Genomic DNA, 23,566 nt, shown 5'->3' on the forward strand with positions numbered 1-23,566 from the left:
CAGAAACGGCTGTAGCACCTGAGTGCACCGGCCCGTGCAAGTAAAAGACTTTGTAAATAGAGACACTGTAAATAAAAGCCTGTGTTCACCGCCTAACATGTGCCTCTCCATCCCGAACCCTCCCACTGGCAACAGTCTTGTCACACGGGGAATTTCAGGTAAAAGTCTATATTCTACACACCTGCTTCAGTGTAATTCCACAAAAACCAGCACAAAGCAGTAAAGTCTTTAAAAGTATACGACTCCCATGCATCCTTTTTATGCGCCTCTCAAACTGCATCTTGGATACAGGGGAGTGTGCTAGCCAATGCACCTCAGGGGGCCTATAGTGCCCCGGGTCCCTTCACTCCCAAAGACTCAGCTTAGAGATGTGGTCTACTCCATCCAGCCAACCAAGCACTATTAACATAACACTGAGCCCATGATTAATCCCACTGCAGCGGAGCACTTTATGAGTCTGATACATTGGCCCTGTGTTCACCCTGACTCTTTTATGGCACACTACAGACATCTAACCCCGAACAGAGATGTGTTGTTTGCCCATACACTACCTGTCACTGACCAAGAGTCGCCATTAAATCACTGGCGTTTCCTCCTTTACCGTTGACCACGTAGGGCGTAGGCCTTACTGACCTGGAAACAATTTTCTTGCAAGATTAAATTTAATGATAGATGTCTCTCCCAAAACAAAATGTTTCTTAATTGAGAACAGGCTGCAACACAAATAAGCGGTAATTGGTTATTAATGGTGAAACATAATGTTTCTGATTGCAGTGTGACTCGTTTATAATTACTGTAGTTTTATATGCCAAGCTGGTTTAATTAGGATGTTTTCATCAAATGTTTGCGTGCTGGATTAGTGTTTCAGACCCACAGGAATGCGACGAGAGCATAATGAACGAAGAAAAGGATGCCCTCTTGCAAATTGTCAATTAGGATTAATTGTGCTGTTTACTACAGTCACTGCTGTATTCCATCCAAACCCCAAGCTCTGCTGGTATGCTGCCTAAACCTAAGGCTTGTGGGACTGAAACGGGTCAGACCCAGAGGGCTTCATAATCTCATTAATTTCTCCAACACATAGAAGTCGGATAGGTGCCAATATACAACAACCCCTAGTCTTAGAAAAAGAAGGAAAAAACACTGCAAAAACTAAATGGGGATACCTCAGGTAAAGTACATGCCTCTTCATGGATACACGTAGATACAGAGTAGCAGAAAGGATTTACAATGACCACTAACGAGGCACTAAATGAACAAACGAGTTAAAGTGAAACAGCGAAGGAAATATAGAATGATTTACTTAATACGGATGCCCCAGAAATAGGCCTACTTAAAACGTTCGGGTGGATTCCTTCCCACACGGCTGCCATGGTGTTGTTTTGATTTTCCAGAAAAGACAAATGGGCTTTCAAGTGGGTGAAATTCTGCAAATGTCTGCAACACGGCCAAAAAGGCAGTGACTGGCTTTAGTTGTTGTTTTTTTTGCTGAGTTCTGTACATTTAGGCCCATGCAAAATACACCTCTGCTTCTAGTATTGCTATTTATTTATTTATCTATCTATTTATTTATTTATTTTGGTATAAAACTATTCTTCACATGTTGGCCTCTCATGTTTCCTTGCTCAGGTTCAAGTCACGTCCAGCGTCTCACCAAAATAAAATATACTGAACAGCGCAGCTCTTTCAGAAGGTACGCGCACGGACGCACGCGCACGCACACACACACGCACACACACACACACACACACACACACACTAATCCCAAAGTTTGTAGTGGTTGTGTGGGAAAAAGTGTGCCACCGGAGAGCCATGTGGAGTTGCTTTTGAAAATGCTTCCCAACGCAAAAGGAGAAAAAAAAGGAAAGAAAAAAAAAGGAAAAAGCCCAAATCGCGTCATGGCGCGCAGCGGCGGTGGAGCCTTTAATCCATCCTTCTCTTTCTGAATCCACCCCCCCCCCCCGTTTTGAAAACTACCGAGCTCTCTTTCACTCCTTCTCTCTCTCTCTGTCTCACACATACACACATACACACACACACACCATACTGCAAAAGCTTGAATACTTCCTATTTAACTTGTAGTCGTCGGTACTGTTATTCTCAGCCACCTGTGTTAACTTCAGACCGGAGTATGTTTTGGTCACTGCTGTGCGTAATCGTGTCCCTGGCGTCCATGCCGGCCGGTGCTCAGACGTATAACAGGTACGTCGTCGGGTGCCCCGCTCGGTGCGATAAAGCCATGTGCCCCAGGCTGCCGCCGGACTGCCCCGCCGGACGGAGCCTGGACGCCTGCGGCTGCTGTCCGGTCTGCGCGTCCGGCGAGGGCGAAGCCTGCGGCGGCGCCGGCAAACTCGGGGACCCGGTGTGCGGAGAGGGGCTGGAGTGCTCCGTGTCCGGCGGGGTGGGCTCCTCCGCGACGGTCCGGAGGAGAAGCAAGAGCGGCGTTTGCGTGTGCAAAACCACCGACCCGGTCTGCGGCAGCGACGGGGTGTCCTACCGGAACGTCTGCGAGCTCCGGCGAGTCAGCGACCGGGCGCAGCGGCTCCAGCAGCCGCCGGTCATCTTCATCCAGCGCGGGGCTTGTGGGAAAGGTAAGAGGAGGCTTGCTGGGGGGGGGGGGGGGGGGACGCTTCTCGCTTTTGCCCTGCTCGCGTTTTCCCTTTTGCATCCTTCATCCTCAACTTGTAGCCTGCTCATCCACACCGTTTCCAGGTGGCTTCTGTATCAAAAGTAATGGTCTTTGCCACTTAAGCTACTTTACGCCGCTTGCTCGCTGCTATTGAACGTGACTCCTGGACTCTGTATACAGATGTTATACAGCTGCATTCGGGGGGGCAACAACCCCCCCCACCAACCCCACTCCATGTGACTCTAATAACAAAGACCCTGAGTCTCATGCTTTACAACTAGACTCAACCGGATAAACGATGCTTTTTCAGTTTTGCTCGGTTGAATGAAGTTTTGATTCTCAGTGTGGTTGTATGGCTTACCTCCGGCATGCACAGCCAACTGTCCCATATACACATTTCTCTTGGGGGAAAATAAATTAGTTTACAATTGCAGTGTAGAATTACACATAGACTTGCAATAGGCCTATGCAAAATGAGTGTTTGAGTGTGGATGTGTCCCGATCACAGACCATGCTGCCTCCCCTATTAGTTTTGATAGAGTTGCACAGCCCGGCCCTGAATGCAGGTTATTATAAGCAAGATTATTTCATGCACGGGATTGGTGCGTACGTGTGCTTGTTTGTCTCTTGGAAATTCACTGAGTCAGAGTTGTCTCGTCTATTTCGCCGCTGTTCTTTCCTCTCTCTCTCTCTCTCTCTCTCTCTCTCTCTCTCTCTCTCTCTCTCTCTCTCTCTCTCTCACACTCACTCACTCACTCACTCACTCACTGTTTGTCTGCCTGTTGCTTTCAGTCTGTCTCTCTCTCTTCCTGTTGCATTATGGACACATGGGAACCACATCTCTCATGAATCACAGTCAGCAGTCATAGTTCTGGCACCATTAAATCTCTCACTATTAAAAAAAAACATTTTTAACAACAGCTACATTAGAACTCAGCGGAGGTGATGCGAAGTAAGTAGCCCAAATGTCTTTTGAAAAGTTTCCCGACCACATGAAAACAACGGGGCCAAAAAAAAAAGAAAAGAAGCGCAGTTCCCGACAGAGAGCGATGGGGCAATTTTCATCCTCAGATTTCTCAGGCATACAAGCGTCATTGCTGATTAAGTCTTGCCCAAGCGGATAACTGAGTGTGACAAGCCCCGTGATTCCTGCAGCACAATGACACTTGTCTAAAAAGTGTCCCCTTAAGACAAGTGGCATAAACTCTCCAGCAGGCCCAGTGATCACCTTCAGCTCTGCAGGGCAAGGAATGACTCAGATGGGCGATATGAGATTGGCTCAGTCCAATGTGTTGGTAAACAATACCGTCTATAGAACTGTCTCTGTTTTAGTGTCTAGGGTAACACAGGCGGCATGATCAGTTTAAATGCCTCCCATCCACCTCCTCTGGCCTTCGCCTCAGACAGGATTGTGCATGAAGGCACTGTCACTAACCGATCCATACCGGAAACCTGATTTGTTCTAACCTCAGCCTAACCCTAAGCTTAGCCATGTTTACCCTGCACCTGCACAAGCCAACAACAACAACATGGCACATGCATAGAACAACATGGCACATGCATAGAACAACATGGCCCATGCACAGAACAACATGGCCCATGTGTAGAACAAATCAAGTTTCCAATACAGATTGGGCATTGACAGGCTCAACGAGGTCTAGATGCCGAACACGGAAAAGACCCTACAGGGCGCCACTCATAACTCCACAACCTAGCCCCACACTATGAACACACTCGAGATTACAGCTTTTATGACGTGTTCTTGCGTCTGTAGATGAAAATGTTGATCATGCAATCTGTTTGACTTGGCAAGTAAATTTAGGTCAAATGCTGCTGTGCCTTTGGAGTGTTTTTTTGGTTTAGATTACTCATTTTTGACCCTGATTTCCATTTATAGGCTGCTGAAACAAACTGATAGTGAAGAATTTCATGAGTGGTATACCAGACCTGACAGTCAATAAAGGTGCTGGCACAAGGATGCTGAAGTGCACTTTTCATGCAATCCATTTTAATTTACATCCAATGGAAAATCAAACGTAGCCGCTGAGTGGCTGGGATTTGGTCTATATTACTTGGTATGATTTCCTGGTGTAATTTGACAGAGTGTAGTATGTTCCCTCTGAGACTCTGTACATTGAGGCACGTTCCTCTCCTCTGACTTTTCCCCACCACTGTGAGATGAAATGTGCTCTATTCTTTGTGTTTCTTGCATTTTTTTGTCCATTGGGCCACCTCTGTTTCCATGTCAATCAGAATACCCCCCCCCTCTCTGTCTGTCTGTCTCACCCTCTCTAGCCACCCTCATTTTCCTCTCTGTTCACTCTTTCTTGGATTTATTGTTTGTGATCATCTATGTGCTCATTAGTTTATCCACTTCTTAGGTGCCTATTGCATTGCAGCCCTGCCATGAGCTCTTTTGGTGCATCCTTCCTCTGGTTTAACTTGGCTGTGCTACAATTACCAAGTCAAACACGACTGAAGTTTTTCACACTGACATATTCAGATCTCTAAAGGGCAGAGGGTTTGAGGATTGTTAAGGAAGTACTTATTGCGTATCACTTTGACCCAGATATACTATTTTGAACTTTAAAATGGACTGACTTTGGATCGACTATACGAATGAGAGTATGACAGTTTTTAAAAACTGTGACATTCTTGTGTTTATTTGCCATAAGCCTTCCATATTACTACGTCACAGATTAACACATTGATCTCAGTGTGGTAGCTAAGTTATAACACTGTAATTTGAAAATGATTGCTACTTATTTGAGACTAGATAAGTTTGAGTCCCAGCTGTTGGACTTTTTTTTTGTTTTTTTGGAGCATTGTATGTGCCTCTGCTCTCTGATAGCCTTGACCATATACTAAGGAAGGGGGGATTTGTCAAATTCCTGGTAAAAAAAGAAAAAAAAAGAAAAGAAAAACTGTTGTGAATAATGACACATCGGTGAATCTTTTAGGGAAAGTAAAGGAAATTTTGGCTGCAAAAGTGATTTGCAAATGGAATAAAAACCCATGTGGGCAATGGTAAGGTTATAAAGAGGCAGAGTAAGTGGAAAAATATGGTTTCTCGTGATTTCTTTCCATATTTTCTATCTAGGTTGACGTATAATGGAACCCATGCACCAACATTATGAACAGAAATACTAAACTGTCGATGTACTGCCCAGCGTTAATGCATTATTGTTGCCACCTGGTGGTAATAAATGTTACTGCATTTAATTTGAGTGACGTTTTTGGACTCAGTTCAGTTTCGCTTTGTGAAGCAAGTCAGCAGCAGCATTCACCAGCTATTGTTACAGAGCTTTTGGAAAATATATCTGTAAATGGCATTATTACTTATATTTTTGAGTATTCAATATCCTTGCGGCTCTAAATGTGTGAGGCGTTTACTAAAAATCGTCGTGATATTAACGCTAATTTCCTTTAGCCGTCTATGGAGAATTACATTGCAAATTAGCATTAGCTAATGAGCTCTATGTTCATTTTTACATAGAAAGTTTGCAATCGTGTAAATTCTGTCAGGGCTCACTTTAGCTTTATTTCTAAATTAATATTCATGTGTATGCAGTTGTATAACTAGCAATATGCGGTTGTATTTCTTTGTTTTCAGTTTTACAGTATTTTCTATGTAGGAGAGAATAAAGGGCCTCAACCGGACCTCGGCTTTTGTCTCTCATTTGGAGGACTGTTAACTATCTGTCAAACTAAGCAGTAACGTTTGGAGAGGACAGAATTGTAAAAAGACATTCTTCACAGCGAGCTCTGCAGACAAGTGAAGATCATATCACACAAATTCTGTACCATACAGAGCATCTGTAGCACAGAGCTTCCAGTAATACAGATCGTCATCATGGCTCCTCCTATGGAAGAAGACACAGTGGTAGAATCTCTAAAGACGAGATCACGATATTCTGCTTCCATGAGCTCAGGCAATCTTACCTCATCATCCATTGCTGCTGCAAGAGCACGTGCAAAGGTGAAGCTGCACATGTGCAATATTTATTTTGCACAGAAGGAAGCTGACATATTAAAACAACAAGCAGAACAACTTAAGAAAAAAGATGAACTGGATGCAGACCTTCATGTGCTAAAATCAGTGAAGGCAGCTGCAGCCGCACAAGCTGAAGCTCAAGCTTTTGAGTCATATGTATATGAAAGTGACGAGCCACAACAGCCCTGGCTAGACATCAAAATGACACCTCATGGAGCAGTTCAATGCACCATGGAATGTGTAAAACAACATTCTGAAATAGATTTTTCTGTACACTCATCTCACCAGGCAAACCCATCTAAACCTACCTCTTCATCAGTGCACGGAACAAAGAGGATGCAAGCTGAGTAAATACAGCAACCAAGAGTTTCAAAACTTGCCATTTCAACCTGCTAGTCAATTCCAGGTAAAGAAATTGTCTCACATCAGCATAGTTGAGGTGCAAGCCTAAAGAGAGAGCCTAATATTTGGAGCTACAATCCTCATGTAGGGAATCAATCCAGTGGCTTTCAGCTTCTCCATCTTCAACTCAATATATCCACATTCAGGCAATTGATATGTCATCCTACAGAAACATCTGATCTGACAAAATATCTGATGTGATGAGATGGTCCCTTCTGGTCTACTGAAATTTGATGACCAACTGGAGAATTATTGGGCCTGGAAGGCATCCTTTCAGAGCTCAACCAAAGACCTGAACCTGTCACCTCAAGATGAGCTTGACCTTCTTCCCAAATGGCTTGGAATGCAGTCAGCTGAACAGGTTAAGAGAATAAGAGTTGCTTATATACACAATGCAACTACAGGTCTTAACATGGTGTGGCAGATACTTGAGGAGTATTTTGGAGCACGTGAGATAATAGAGCACACACTCCTAAGAAAGACAGAGGCATTCCCCAAGATTGCAAACTGAGAAAATCAACGTTTGAGAGAGCTTGAAGACCTTCTATCGGAGCTGGAAGCAGCTGAGCTAACATGGAGTCAGTCCTATTATAATAAAACGCCCATATAACCCCCAAGAAAGATGGGTTACTGTTGCATTAAGGTTCATGAAAGATAATTGCGTTCCTTATCCTCGTTTCTCCTTTTTTGTTAGGTTCATATGCGAGGAAGCAAAGACTCACAATGATCCTAGCTTTGCTTGTGTGACCAGTGCTACTTCCATTATTCCCAGAATGGAGAAAGCTGTGAAGGAGAACTACCACTTGTCCATCTCTGTCAGGAAGACAGATGTCTCATCAGAGGTTGAAACCAGTCAAAGAATATCTTCTGAAAGAGCATCAATTACCTAGATAAGCAATGCCCACTGCAAAATACGCCACATCCTTTACGGAAATGTTGCCTATTCAGGAGTAAGACCTTAGATGAAAGAAAGACTTTACTTAAGAACAAGCACATCTGCTTTCAATGCTGTACTTCCAGTGATCACATAACTAAAGACTACGATGACAGTACAGTGCAGAGAGCATGGTAGTGAAAGGTATCCCTTGGCACTACACCAGGACCACCCCCATGGAAAACTGAGCCCTAAAACCACGGAAAATCATGGTGGGGATACACAAGAGACCAGAGCTACAGCAGTAACGTCAAAGTGTACCAAAGTACGCAGAAACACAGCAAGCTCCAGATCCTTTTCAAAAATATGCCTGGTCCATGTCGTCCACCCTGATGGTCAAAAAGAAAGAGCAGTCAAGATGTATGCTGTCCTCAACGTACAAAGTAACCATTCACTGGCTAAGACTGACTTTTCTGACCTCTTCAAAATCAAAGGGAGTGTGGAAGGATACACTTTAAAAACATGCTCAGGTATCATGGAGACAACCAGAGATGTACCAACAACTTTGTGGTGGAGTCTATGGATGGCAAAATGCAACTCCTGCTTCCTTTTCTTGTTGAGTGTGATATGATGCCTGATGACAGGTCAGAGATCCCCTCACCTGAGGTCGCTCATCAATATCCCCATCTTAAACCAGTAATAGATGAAATCCCAGTAGTTGACCCGGATGCTGATATCATTCTCTTCCTTGGCAGAGATAACCCACGTGTCCATAAAATCAAAGAATGGCAAAATGGAGCCCACAATATGCTCAATGGTTGGACCAAGGGTGGGTAACAGTTGGAGAGATGTGTTACAAGGGAGTCCATAAGACAGAGATTAGTGTCTATACATTCTTCAAAATGGATGATCATCCCTCCTTAGTCCCTACACAAACAACACGCAAGTGAAAGAAAAAGTTGACTGTACCAATTACTATCAAGGTCTTCGAAGCTTTAAAGAGACATTCCAACAGGTGATGGAGATGGATAAATGGCAGCCAAGTGTTTCGGAGAACAAAGCATTATAATAAGTCAGCCCTCTCTGTCAAGGATAGGATCTTTTTGGAGATACTAGATCAACAAGTCTGCAAAGACAAATCAAATAGCTGGGTAGCCACTTTACCCTTTCGATCTACCTGTTGCCACCTCCCAAACAGGCAACAAGCTGTCAAGCATCTGTCATCCTTGCGTCACATACTAGACAAGAAACCAGAGATGAAAGAATATTTCATCCACTTCATGCAAAAGATGTTTGATGCAAATCAAGCAGAACCAGCGCCACCAGTGTAGAAAGAGTATGAGTGCTGGTACCTACCCACATTTGGAGGTTACCATCCTCAAAAACCAGGCCAAATACAGGTAGTGTTTGATTCTAGTGCAAAGCATGACAGAATTCCTCTCAATGATGTTCTCCTGGGTGGACCAGACATGAACAACATGCTTGTTCTCATTTTTTTCTGCAGTTACTACAGATGTGTAACAGATGTTTTATTGTTTCAACATCTGTAAGTAACACCGCAACTATCTGCAGGTCTTGTGATATGAAGATAATGATTTAAAGAAACCAGTGACAGCATTTAATATGATAGCATACATATTTGGCAACAGTCCATCACCTGCTGATACCATATACTGCCTGAGAAGAGCCCCGCTAGAGGCAGAAGATTTCAGCACTGATGCAAGAGAATTCATTATGCATAATTTCTACATTGATGATGGACTTGCCTCATTTGCTAGTGTAGCAGGAGCCATCAACATCCTGGGAAAGTCTTAAGCTATGCTAGCTGAATCAAACATCAAGCTACACAAAATAGCATCCAACAGCAGCAGTGTAGTGCAAACATTTCCTTCGGAAGATTGAGCTAAAGATATCAAGGATCTAGATGTCGCAGTAGAGCCACTGCCTCTTCAGCGAAGCCTAGGTCTCAGCTGGAACCTTTAGATGGACAGCTTTACCTTTTGTGTGTCCTAAGAAAAAAAGGCTGTCTACACTGAACAGTCTGTTTGACCCTGTGAGGTTTGTTACTCCAATAACCATGCAAGGAAAGGCTCTGGTGAGAGAACTCTCTTCTGAACTGTTTGATTAGGATGTTCTGCTACCAATGTCAAAACAAACCCAGTGGAAGCTATGGAAATCTTCTTTGATTGAGTTGGAGCAATTTCAGATCCAGAGATCTTACATCCCCATGTCTCTGGCCACAACACAATGCAGAGAGCTGTGTCTCTTCTCAGATGCGTCCACCATGGCTATAACAGCTATAGCCTATCTGAGAGTGAGTAGTACACAGGGGGATAGTCATGTTGGGTTCATTATAGGAAAATCCAGGTTAGCTCCATGCTCAGCCCACACAATTCCTCATCTGGAGCTCTTTGCCACTGTCTTGGCTGTTGAAATAGCAGATCTCATCAAAGAGGAAATAGACATCAAATTTCATTCAGTAAAATTCTACACATACAGAAAGATCATCCTTTATAACGCCTCAATGAGATTTTATGTTTACGTCTCCAACAGAGTCACATACATCAGAAAATCTTCTCAACCACAGCAGTGTTATCATATCAATACTGAGGACAATCCTGCTGATCATGGTACTCAACCTGTCCTGGCAGCAGCTCGGAAAGAAACCAATTGGTTCCTTGGGCCAGCCTTCTTGTCGAGACCTGAAAGAGAACACACTGCTGAGACAGAGAATTTTGACCTCATTACCCAGATGCAGATTAAGAAATTTGTCCTGAGGTAACAACCTTCATCACAAAGACCACTAGAAGCCAACTTGGGTCTCTCAGATTTGAGAGGTTCTCAACATGGAAGTTAATTGCTCAAGATGTTGTCAGGCTAATCCGGAAAATGCGAACAATCGCCACAGCTTCAAGCACTGACCACAGCAAGGAAGATTAATTAGCACAAGCTGCAACAATAATCATCAAATCTGTGCAACAAGATGTTCATGCCAAAGTGTTCCAGTTTCTCTCTAAAGGGCACCAAGTCCCTAAAAAGCGCACTTCAAAGATTGACTCCCTTCATAGACAAAGATGGTTTGTTGAGGGTTCAAGGTCGTATATGGGACATATCATAGGAAGAAACGCACCCCTTGATAATCCCTACAAACCACCACATTGCTGCATTATTGGTAATGCATTACCATGAGAAAGTAGCTCATCAAGGGTGCCACTTTACTGAAAGTGCAGTTAGGTAAGCTGGATTGTGAGTTAAGGCAGGGAAGAGACTTGTATCTAGTGTGATACACAAGTGTGTCATCTGTAAGAAACTGAGAGGAAGACTACAAGATCAGAAGATGTCAGACTTACCATCAGACAGGCTCGCCTTGGGCCCTCCATTCATTCAAGTTGGGTTGGATGTCTTTGGCCCTGTGACAATCGCCTCCCGCTGGACAAGAGGAGGACAAGTGGATAGTAAGCGTTGGGCCATAATGTATACCTGTCTAGACAACAGAGCACTGTACATCATAGAGGTCATAGAGTCCATGACTTCTTCCAGTTTCATCAACGGCCTCAGATGGTTCACTGCCATTCGAGGACCAATCAGAGAGCTTCACTCAGACCAAGGTACCAGTTTCATCAGGGCTTGCACAAAATCTCATGTTCAATACAGAAGATCCAGAGTTGAAGACATATCTTCAAAATAACATATGTACCTGGACTTTCATTCCTCCCCATTCCTTCCACATGGGAGGAGTATGGGAGAGAATGATTGGCATTGTTCACCACATTCTGGATGCCCTTCTCCTCATGTGAAATCTACTCATCTAACACATGAAGTACTTGTCACCCTAATGGCAGAGGTCAAAGCTATTATGAATTCAAGACCATTGGTTTCTGTATCTTCTGATCCTGACACACCTGTTGTCCTCACTCCTGCAATGCTGTTGACACAGAAGATTGATACAGTGTCTGCACCTCCAAGGGAGTTTGACCTCAATGACTGTTACAGTAAGTAGTGGAAGCAAGTTCATGGTCGTGCTGATGCCTTCTGATGACGATGGAGACGTGTACTTAATGACACTTCAGCCTAGAAGAAAGTGGCATTTAGATAGGTTTAACTTGTAGGTAGGAGATGTTGTACTACTTAAGGACTCTCAGGTCAGAAGAAACGAATGGCCCACCAGATTGATTGTTAGGACAGTACCCAGTCAGGATGGTAAACTATGAAAGGTAGACGTTAAAGTCATTCGGCAGGGCATCCCTAAGGTGTATCTACATCCTGTGTCAAAACTTGTTCTACTCCTCCGTAAAGAAACAGTATAGTAGTATAAAATATTATACCAGGCAGGGAGTGTGCTTAATGCACGGGCTTACCGCGACTTAAGCGTCCAGGCCCTGGGCTCTGACCGAGGACCAGGGGCCTTACGAGACATGTTTTACCAGGCAGGATGTTGGAGTATTTTAACCTGCTTGGTGATGCGCTTTTAAGTGTAAAAAATTTAATTTAACTGTAATTGTTTACAAGGCAGGATGTCTGAGCATGGTAACTTGCTATGTGATACTGGTTTGACACTTACAAAATGAACAGAACCGTGTTTGTCAACAACAAGTCAGGATGTTGGTACATTTTACCTGCTTAGTGATGCGCTTTCCATATAAAAAATGAATAGAAACGGGATGGTTTACAAGTCGGGATGTCGGATTATTTTGACCAGCTTGATGATTCAGTTTTATGCATAAAAATGAATCGAATTGGGCTTGTTTATAAGGTGTAATTTTGGAGCATGTTAACAAGCTTGTTGGTGCAGTTTTCCAAATACGAAATGAATCGAAACGGGATGGTTTACAAGTCAGGATGTTGAAGCCTTTTAACCACCTTGGTGATACGTCATATGAAAAAATGAATTGAGCTCAGCTTGTTTACAAGATGGGATGTTGGAGCATGTTAACACACTTGGTGGTGTGCTTTTACGCAACGAACAAGGATTCTATATGGGGGGCTCCACAAAGTCTGAAGCCCCAGGGCCTAAAGTAATGTTAAGGCACCTACCTATGAGGGTGCTGCCCAGTGTTAGTGCATTATTTTTGCTACTCTGTGGTAATCAAATGTTACTGCATTTAATTTGAGTTTTGAATTTGCTTTTTGGAATTACCGTAGTTCATTTCATTTCAGTTTTGCTTTGTAACGCATGTCAGCAGCAGCATTCACTAGCTATTGTTGCAGAGCTTTAGGAAATACATATTTGTAAGGAGCATTATTACGTATGTTTTTGAGTGTTTAATATCCTTGTGGATCTAAATATGTGAGGTGTTTACTAAAAATTAAAGCTAATTTCCTATGGAGAATTACATGATAAGTTAGCATTAGCTAATGAGCTATATGTTTGTTTTTACATACAAAGTTTGCAATTGTGCAAATTCTATCAGAGCTTACTTCAGCTTTATTTCTTAATGAATATTCATGTGTATATATTTGTATAACTAACAATATGTGGTTGTATTTCTTTGTGTATTCAGTTTTACAGTGTTTTCTATGTGGGAGACAATAAATGGCATCAACCAGACCTCGGCTTTCGTCTCTCATTTGGAGGACTGTTAACTATCTCTCAAACTAAGCAGTAACATTTGGAGAGGACCGAATAGACTACCAAAAGTTAGTGACAGCTGACAGAGTTATTCAGGCCTCTTCAAGCCTGAAAAAAAAATCATGATCCTACTTGTGGGCCAAAGTACTCAAACATACATCGAGCACCTGGGGGGTCTGTAACTTACGGAGCCAACATCAGCAGCTTGTTGGCTCGGTTCGATAATGTCTTACCCATAACCCAGTGACTGTGACCATCGTAACTGCTCGGACATCAGCTTAAGTTTTTCAGCATAGTTTTATTTTCAGCACCTCAAAAAAGGGAAATTGATTTTCAGAATAGATTTGCAAAGAAGATGTTTTTGTGGATGAATCTGAACATCCTTTCATTTCTGACATCTAAAAAGGATCTAAAAAGAAAAAGATCTACAAGTTCAGAGATAAAAGTTCTGCTTTCAGAACTAAGATATTGCACTCTCTTCTTCCATCTATCAGTCTATCCATCTGTCTGTCTGTCTATCTAAATACAGTAAGGAAAAATTAGTTCATCCAAAAATAATCTGACCATGCAGTATTAATGTGTTGGCCTATTATTGCTTGTATATTCAGGTCTAAATCTATTTTCTATGTCATCCAATATTAAAACCAGTCTCTCCATGCAGTTGATGAATAATTTATGGAGTTCTTCCTTTTCAAAACATGTGGTTGACCAACGGGACTGTTGCGTATATTTGCATACCACAGATATGCACTGCTCTTAAATCTTGATTGTACGAGGGAATGAATCCAAAATAAGAAGAAATTGGTGATTGCAAGACTTGCCAAATAGTTTGCACACACACTTTACGAGCGGATTTGTGCATATGAAGGGTTGCTGCATGAGACCCGTTGTGTTGTGAAGACACTTAAGCTTTAGGGCAATACTGGGCAATATGAAAAATATTATCATGATTTAACATGATATCAACATAAATCACAACATCTGTTAATGTGCAAAAATATCATATTCAAGAATCCAACTGAGGTTCACTACATTGAACCTGTTTGGTAATTTAAAGAATAATATCAATCTAAAATTCGTTTTCAAAAATACCCTTTCAGACCTCATTTAGTGAGTAATTTTAGGCAATCAATTCTCGTCGTCAGTAATTTAAACAACTCTTTTTTTATCACAATGTAATATCAACAAAATTTCATCCCCATACAATACCGTTGAAAGGAAAAAATTATAACACTGGATTATTGCCCAGCCCCTCCTCAAGGCATGGCAGTGGGACTACTGACGGCAGGAGGGGCGTAAAGAACCTTACTGTCCCAATATCCGGTTTGATTGGGGAAGCGGGGCATCAGGAAAGACTGTTTCCACCAACAGAAGCCCTTAAACCAGCAGGAGGGGTGAGGAAGGATTAGGAGGAGACCCCCCGTGGTGTTGGCCACTGTGTGTGGAGACAACATAGGGGAGGGTTGTGTGTGTGTGTGTGTGTGTGTGTGTGTGTGTGTGTGTGTGTGTGTGTGTGTGTGTGTGAGGATAAAGGCAATGGATTTCAATGGGATGGGGGTTTTGTATGTGTTTGTCTGTAGTATGTGACTGGATGTGTGTTTACATGTGCATGTAGGCTTACATTAACTTTAATTAGAATTAGTGTTCCTCTCATCTTATAACCAACCTGGAATGCAGATGATACAAATAATGTATTTGACACGAGGGTGCTGATGACTGATGGAAGTCTGCGGGAAGAGATCCGATTCACTGAGTTTCTCCTCCTTTTAAGTAACAGTCTACGAAGTTCTCTTAAAACAGTCACTTTCCCATTTCCCTTCTTTCCTCTATCTCCCTCTCTTTCCACTGTCTTTGTCAAAACATGCCTTTCTTGGGTCACAGCACCCTCAACCAAGTTCATGGCCATTTAACAGACTGTTAAACCCCACAGGGTGTTTTTATGCCTGTTTTGTGTGTGAATCGGTCTATGTAGGGCCTCATTTTATTTGACTCTCTCTGCCAGAGCCTCTTTTGTATAGTCAGCTATTGGCAACAATTCTTCAGACAGAGAGATGTTTTAAAAAGCAATATGTGAGTCCATTTATTATATATGGCTGCTTTTGTCATGAAGTCATCTTCCATCGCCTGATGGCTGATAGGTAATAAAAGTCCCCCCTTTCCAACCACATTCAGGACTCAAAAAAGGCGGTTCAGTGAGTGCACTTTTGAGCCTACACAGGGACGACTGTTTTGTGATTTGTCTGGTCATCAATGCTGTAATTGAAAAAACCAGCCTCCTCCGTCTCTGTCCACATCCCTTATTGTGAACTAAACTGTCACTATCTGTCATCACGGCCACAATAGCCTCATTAGTTTATAATGTGTAGTCTGCCATCCAAAAAGCTGTCCTGAGCAGCACATTACATCTGTTTTGTGATTTTTCTTATTTCCCTGAATCGTCACCTCCTGACTGTTTCATTTGCACTCACTGGTACTGGTGTCTGTTTGTGGTGTGTGTGTGTGTGTGTGTGTGTGTGTGTGTGTGTGTGTGTGTGTGTGTGTGTGTGTATATATACACTCACCGGCCACTTTATTAGGCACACCTGTCCAACTGCTCGTTAACGCAAATTTCTAATCAGCCAATCACATGGCAGCAACTCAATGCATTTAGGCATGTAGACATGGTCAAGACGATCTGCTGCAGTCCAAACCGAGCATCAGAATGGGGAAGAAAGGTGATTTAAGTGACTTTGAACGTGGCATGGTTGTTGGTGCCAGACGGGCTGGTCTGAGTATTTCAGAAACTGCTGATCTACTGGGATTTTCACGCACAACCATCTCTAGGGTTTACAGAGGATGGTCCGAAAAAGAGAAAATATCCAGTGAGCGGCAGTTCTGTGGGCGAAAATCCCTTGTTGATGCCAGAGGTCAGAGGAGAATGGCCAGACTGGTTCGAGCTGATAGAAAGGCAACAGTAACTCAAATAACCACTCATTACAACCGAGGTATGCAGAAGAGCATCTCTGAACGCACAACACGTCGAACCTTGAGGCAGATGGGCTACAGCAGCAGAAGACCACACCGGGTGCCACTCCTGTCAGCTAAGAACAGGAAACTGAGGCTACAATTCGCACAGGCTCACCAAAATTGGACAATAGAAGATTGGAAAAACGTTGCCTGGTCTGATGAGTCTCGATTTCTGCTGCGACATTCGGATGGTAGGGTCAGAATTTGGCGTCAACAACATGAAAGCATGGATCCATCCTGCCTTGTATCAACGGTTCAGGCTGGTGGTGGTGGTGTAATGGTGTGGGGGGATATTTTCGTGGCACACTTTGGGCCCCTTAGTACCAATTGAGCATCGGGTCAACGCCACAGCCTACCTGAGTATTGTTGCTGACCATGTCCATCCCTTTATGACCACAGTGTTCCCATCTTCTGATGGCTACTTCCAGCAGAACAACGCGCCATGTCATAAAGCTCGAATCATCTCAGACTGGTTTCTTGAACATGACAATGAGTTCACTGTACTCAAATGGCCTCCACAGTCACCAGATCTCGATCCAATAGAGCACCTTTGGGATGTGGTGGACCGGGAGATTCGCATCATGGATGTGCAGCCGACAAATCTGCAGCAACTGCGTGATGCTATCATGTCAATATGGACCAAACTCTCTGAGGAATGTTTCCAGTACCTTGTTGAATCTATGCCACTAAGGATTAAGGCAGTTCTGAAGGCAAAAGGGGGTCCAACCCGGTACTAGCAATGTGTACCTAATAAAGTGGCCAGTGAGTGTGTGTGTGTGTGTGTGTATATATATATATATATATATATATACACTACCGTTCAAAAGTTTGGGATCACCCAAACAATTTTGTGTTTTCCATGAAAAGTCACACTTATTCACCACCATATGTTGTGAAATGAATAGAAAATAGAGTCAAGACATTGACAAGGTTAGAAATAATGATTTGTATTTGAAATAAGATTTTTTTTACATCAAACTTTGCTTTCGTCAAAGAATCCTCCATTTGCAGCAATTACAGCATTGCAGACCTTTGGCATTCTAGCTGTTAATTTGTTGAGGTAATCTGGAGAAATTGCACCCCACGCTTCCAGAAGCAGCTCCCACAAGTTGGATTGGTTGGATGGGCACTTCTTGCGTACCATACGGTCAAGCTGCTCCCACAACAGCTCAATGGGGTTCAGATCTGGTGACTGCGCTGGCCACTCCATTACCGATAGAATACCAGCTGCCTGCTTCTGCTCTAAATAGTTCTTGCACAATTTGGAGGTGTGTTTAGGGTCATTGTCCTGTTGTAGGATGAAATTGGCTCCAATCAAGCGCTGTCCACTGGGTATGGCATGGCGTTGCAAAATGGAGTGATAGCCTTCCTTATTCAGAATCCCTTTTACCCTGTACAAATCTCCCACCTTACCAGCACCAAAGCAACCCCAGACCATCACATTACCTCCACCATGCTTAACAGATGGCGTCAGGCATTCTTCCAGCATCTTTTCATTTGTTCTGCGTCTCACAAACGTTCTTCTTTGTGATCCAAACACCTCAAACTTGGATTCATCCGTCCACAACACTTTTTTCCAGTCTTCCTCTGTCCAATGTCTGTGTTCTTTTGCCCATCTTAATCTTTTTCTTTTATTGGTCAGTCTCAGATATGGCTTTTTCTTTGCCACTCTGCCCTGAAGCCCAGAATCCCGCAGCCGCCTCTTCACTGTAGATGTTGACACTGGTGTTTTGCGGGTACTATTTAATGAAGATGCCAGTTGGGGACCTGTGAGGCGTCTGTTTCTCAAACTAGAGACTCTAATGTACTTATCTTCTTGCTCAGTTGTGCAACGCGGCCTCCCACTTCTTTTTCTACTCTGGTTAGAGCCTGTTTGAAGCTTCTGTAACGAGCTAAACTGTTTTCAGATGTGTGAACATGATTGCACAAGGGTTTTCTAATCATCAATTAGCCTTCTGAGCCAATGAGCAAACACATTGTACCATTAGAACACTGGAGTGATAGTTGCTTGAAATGGGCCTCTATACACCTATGTAGATATTGCACGAAAAACCAGACATTTGCAGCTAGAATAGTCATTTACCACATTAGCAATGTATAGAGTGTATTTCTTTAAAGTTAAGACTAGTTTAAAGTTATCTTCATTGAAAAGTACAGTGCTTTTCCTTCAAAAATATGGACATTTCAATGTGATCCCAAACTTTTGAACGGTAGTGTATATAAACTGATGATTGCTTATAGCATGAAACAGGCTTGTACTGTCTCATAGAAAATTTACCCCCCCCCCTCCCCATATATATATATATGGGGGGGGGGCTTGTTTTTCTATCCCAATGGGGACCAAGTGTCCCCTTTAGGATAGAAAAATCAGAAACCACCTACCTTGTGGGGGCATTTTATGGAAGAAAAGGGTCTATATTAAGGTTATGAGTTGGGTTGAGGGTTAAGGTTAGAATTGGGATTAGGTTAAGATTAGAGTAAATAGGCCTGGGCAGTAAAACGATAGCAATAGTGTACCGGCGATAGACACTTCATCAATAGCATTAAGACATTTGTTTGATAGAATGTTTGATAGTTTCACTTAAAACTAGCGTACAGGACGTTTACATATTGTAACGTGCATGGATAACAAGACACGCTGGCCGCTGTCTCGCGGGTCTGACCCTTTAGTCTAGCGGTTAGCGATGTCTCCTGCGGTGCGAGCGATACGGGTTCGCTTCCCGGCCGCGGCAGTTCCTGTGGTTGCGTTGTCCCCCGAATTCGCTACAATATAAATGAACGTCAAGTACATTCAAGCCCTTACCAGATGAGTTCACACAAGGCTGATTTAGCCTATCACCGCCAGGTAAATCTCTTTGTATTTCGCAGATCCGGCGTCTGGGGCAACATTCCCAGCTGGAGCACCGGTAGTGAGGCGATGTATGTCAACCAGCGAACTCGACCTCTGATTGGTTAAGATTAAGGTGGGGTTAGGTTTAGGGTTTGCCAATCAGTGCCATGTGAACGCTTTCGTCACAGGAAGTTGTATCCAAAGTTGATGGGCGTTTGCGGGCGCGTCCTATTAAACGTCCCGACGAAATATTTCTCGCAGGTTGTCCATGAGTGAGTGAGTGACTGGAAGTTGTGACGCATAGCCCGCGGCGTGGGAAAAAGAAACTCGGCGTTCAGATGAAGGATTAAGGTAAAAAAAATAAAGCGATCTGTGGTGAGGACAAACATGGTTAACTATTGGTGTAGCTTTCCCTCGCCGCAGAGTGCTGAAAGAAGAGAAGGGACTGAGGGCAGAAAAGGATGTCGCCCCTTTACTGCTCTTTGAGAGGTTGGTATTCGTAAAATATTTGGCGTAGGCTATGTAGCTAATACATTTGCTCTACCTAAATTATGGATTATTGTCTTGGAACTGTGGAATTTCTTAATATTTTTGTAACTATTAACTAAGCACGTGTTTGTGTAATTACTCTCACTGCCCGAACGAGGAGACAAAAGTTCCGCACTGCAGGTTTAAATGTAAACCGCCATGAAAGCACGTGTACGTGTGCTCCCGCCCTGTCTTATTAACAGCCTATCATATCTCTTGATAATGGAGCGTGCTATGAGTGACAAGTGAACAGCCAATCAGGCGGCACGGTGGCCCAGCGGTTAGCACTGTTGCCTCGTAGCAAGAAGGTCCTGGATTCGAACCCAGGCCCTTTCTGTGTGGAGTTTGCATGTTCTCCCCATGTCTGCGTGGGTTTCCTCCCACCATCAAAAAGACATGCATGTTAGGGTTGATACTCCTCTCTCTACCACTGACCAAGGCAATAAGAAAAAGAACTGGAGTTGGTCCCTGGGCACTGCAGCTGCCCGCTGCTCTTATACAATAGGATGGATTAAATGCAGAGAAAACAATCATTGTAAGAATACAATTTCGAATAAAGTGGCTTTCATCATTTAACAGATGTGTTGTTCGGTTGCAGGTCAGCTTGCCAGTACGGCAGTTTTTTAGTTTTTCCCACAACAAGCACTCAACTGCCACCATGGGCTATGCGTCGCAAATTGTGACCATTAAGTCACGGATGACCTGAGAGGGATGTTTAGGCCGGAGATATACTTACATGACGCAGACAATCGGCTGCGTCATGAATGGAATTGTTCACATATTTACCAATGTACTTTGCGGGTTACTGGAGAACTAGAGGGCACACCAGAGAATTACTACTATTGCTACTGCTACTACTACTACTACTACTACTACTTTCGGCTGGTTCCGTTAGGGGTCACCACAGAGGGTCATCTGTTTCCATCTCTTCCTGTCTTCTGCAGCTTCCTCTGCCACGCCAGCCCCCTGCATGTCCTTTCTCACCACATCCATAAGCCTCCTCTTTGGCCTTCTTCTTTTCCTCTTTCCTGGCAGCTCCATATTCAGCATCCTTCACTCAATATACCCAGCATCTGTCCTCCGCACATGTCCAAACCATCTCAATCTTGCCTCTCTTGCTTTGTCTCCAACCCATCCAACCTGAGCTGTCCCTCTAATATACTTGTTCCTAATCCTGTTCTTCTTCATTACCTCCAATGAAATTCTTGACATCTTCAAACTCTGCCACCTCCAGTTCCGCCTCCTGTCTTTTCGTCAGTGCCACTGTCTCCAAACCATACAGCATAGCTGGTCTCACTACCATCTTGTAAACCTTCCCTTTAGTTCTTGCTGGTACCCTTCTGTCGCAAATCACTCCTGACTCTCTTCGCCACCCACTCCGCCCTCCCTGTACTCTCCTCTTAACCTCTCTGCTGCACTCCCCGTTACTTTGAACAGTTGACCCCAAGTATTTAAACTCATACACCTTCGTCACCTCTACTCCTTGCGTCCTCACCATTCCACTGTCCTCCCTCTCATTCACACATATGTAGTCCGTCTTGCTCCTTCTGACTTTCATTCCTCTTCTCTCTAGTGCATACCTCCATCTCTCCAGGCTCTCCTCAACTTGCTCCTGACTCTCACTACAGATCACAATGTCATCTGTGAACATCATAGTCCATGGAGACTCCTGCCTGATCTCATCCGTCAACCTGTCCATCACCGTTGCAAACAAGAAAGTGCTCAGAGCCGATCCTTGATGTAATCCCATCTCCACCTTGAACCCATCTGTCATTCCAACCACACACCTCACCACTGTCCTCATACATATCCTGCACCCCTCCTACATACTTCTCTGCCACTCCTGACTTCCTTATACAATACCACACCTCCTCTCTCAGCACCCTGTCATATGCTTTCTCTAAATCCACAAAGACACTGTAACTCCTTCTGGCCTCCTCTATACTTCTCAATCAACTTTCTCAAAGCATCTGTAGTGTTCTTTCATTGCATGAAACCATACTACTGATCGCTAGTCATCACCTCTCCTTCCACTATTTCCCATATCTTCATGCTGTGGCTGATCAACTTCATACCTCTGGAGTTGCTACAGCTCTGCACATCACCCTTATTCCTGAAAATCGGTATCAGTATGCTTCTCCACTCCTCAGGCATTGTCTCACTTTCCAAGATTGCGTTAAACAATCTAGTTAAAAACTCCATTGCCATCTCTCCTAAACACCTTCATGCCTCCACAGGAAGTTCATCTGGACCAACCATATTTCCACTCTTCATCCTTTTCATAGCTGCCCTCGCTTCCTCCTTGCTAATCCACTGCACTTCCTGATTCACTATCCCCACATTATCCAACTTCCACCTTCTCAACACGCTCTCCTCGCCTGTCAGCACATTTCCATCTCTATCCTTAATTGACCTAACTTGCTGTACATCCTTCGCAGCTCGGCCCCTCTATCTAGCTAATCGGTACAAGTCCTTTTCTCCTTCCTTATTGTGTAACCTCTCACACAACTCACCATACACCTTTTCCTTCACCTTCGCCACCTCTCTTTTCACTTTATGCCACATCTCTTTGTACTCCTGTTTACTTTCTTCATTTCTCTGACTATCCCACTTGTCTTTATCCATGCTCAATAATCCAGGTTAAAAAAAAAATCAAAGATGGTTGAAACAGTTCAGCTGGATACAATGTTTGTTGTCAATAAACATTGTATCCAGATGAACTGATTCAACCTTCCTTGATATCACACTTCTTCTTTGCCAACCTCCTCCTCTGTATACTTTGCTTTACTTCTTGATTCCACCACCAAATCTCCTTGTCTTCCTTCTTCTGTCCAGATGACACACCAATTACCTTCCTAGCTGTCTCCCTCACTATTTCTGTAGTGGTTGCCCAGCCATCTGGCAACCTTTCACTACCACCCAGTGCCCATCTTAACTCCCCCCTGAACTCCACACAACAGTCTTCCTAGGGCACACCAGAGAACTAAGGATATAGACAAAACATGCCTTCGGCACCGCAAAGTCCCTACACTCGAACATTTTTCGTCATGCACGGGCTTAACGGTCTCAGACTTTTTTTTTTAAACTTTTGAGAAAAATTTTCAAACAATACTTTTTGCAAACACAACATGATATGATATTATTGTGATATCATTTGATATGACATGATTTGGTATGATGATGATTGTCATTGTGATATTGATATGATACCAGTTAATTGATTTTCTCCCCTCTAGGCACGTGTGTATGAAGGCAAAAGCTTTCGACAGATAAAGATAGATACATATATATATATACACATAGGTATCTTTCCTCTTTTCATTCGTAAGAATGAAAATGGTCCTGAGTGCAAAAGTAAAATGGCAAGATTTTTCCCTTCAGGGTGCAATAGGTTTAAAGGCTTCTGTGCTATATAATTTAGTGGCATCCAGTACTGAAAGACGGTGCTCATTGCACGCTTGTGTTAGTTTAACTGCACCTCAAGCAGGGTGTCTCTTTCTCCGTCTTTATTAACCCTTTACTGTAAATCAATGCCATCCCAGAGCTTTCAAGCACCTCAGATAAGCGCTGCACAAATTTGGTCACTCTCAGAATATAATGGGTGAGAATTGCCCCAGCTGAGACGACATTTTTCAGGTTACTCATCTAAGTAAAGGTTTAGGAATTGAAGACCGAAAGACACATTTATATTGCATTCACTTTAAAATCATCACGTTTGTGTGTATCTTGGGAAT

At 43.3% G+C, this 23,566-nt stretch overlaps 1 protein-coding gene across 1 annotated transcript in view; it reads left to right on the plus strand.

Moving 5' to 3' along the window:
* The first annotated feature begins 2,027 nt into the window (after positions 1-2,027).
* The window catches only part of LOC130122794 (serine protease HTRA1A-like), a 45,550-nt gene continuing 24,011 nt past the window's right edge, over positions 2,028-23,566 (plus strand). Inside the window, exon 1 of the mRNA XM_056291818.1 lies at positions 2,028-2,591. Within this exon, the coding sequence (XP_056147793.1) occupies positions 2,132-2,591 (460 nt within the window). The 5' untranslated portion in view covers positions 2,028-2,131. The remainder of the gene's footprint in view (positions 2,592-23,566) is intronic.

This window comes from Lampris incognitus, chromosome 13 (assembly GCF_029633865.1).
Source record: "Lampris incognitus isolate fLamInc1 chromosome 13, fLamInc1.hap2, whole genome shotgun sequence".
Taxonomy (NCBI): Eukaryota; Metazoa; Chordata; class Actinopteri; order Lampriformes; family Lampridae; genus Lampris; species Lampris incognitus.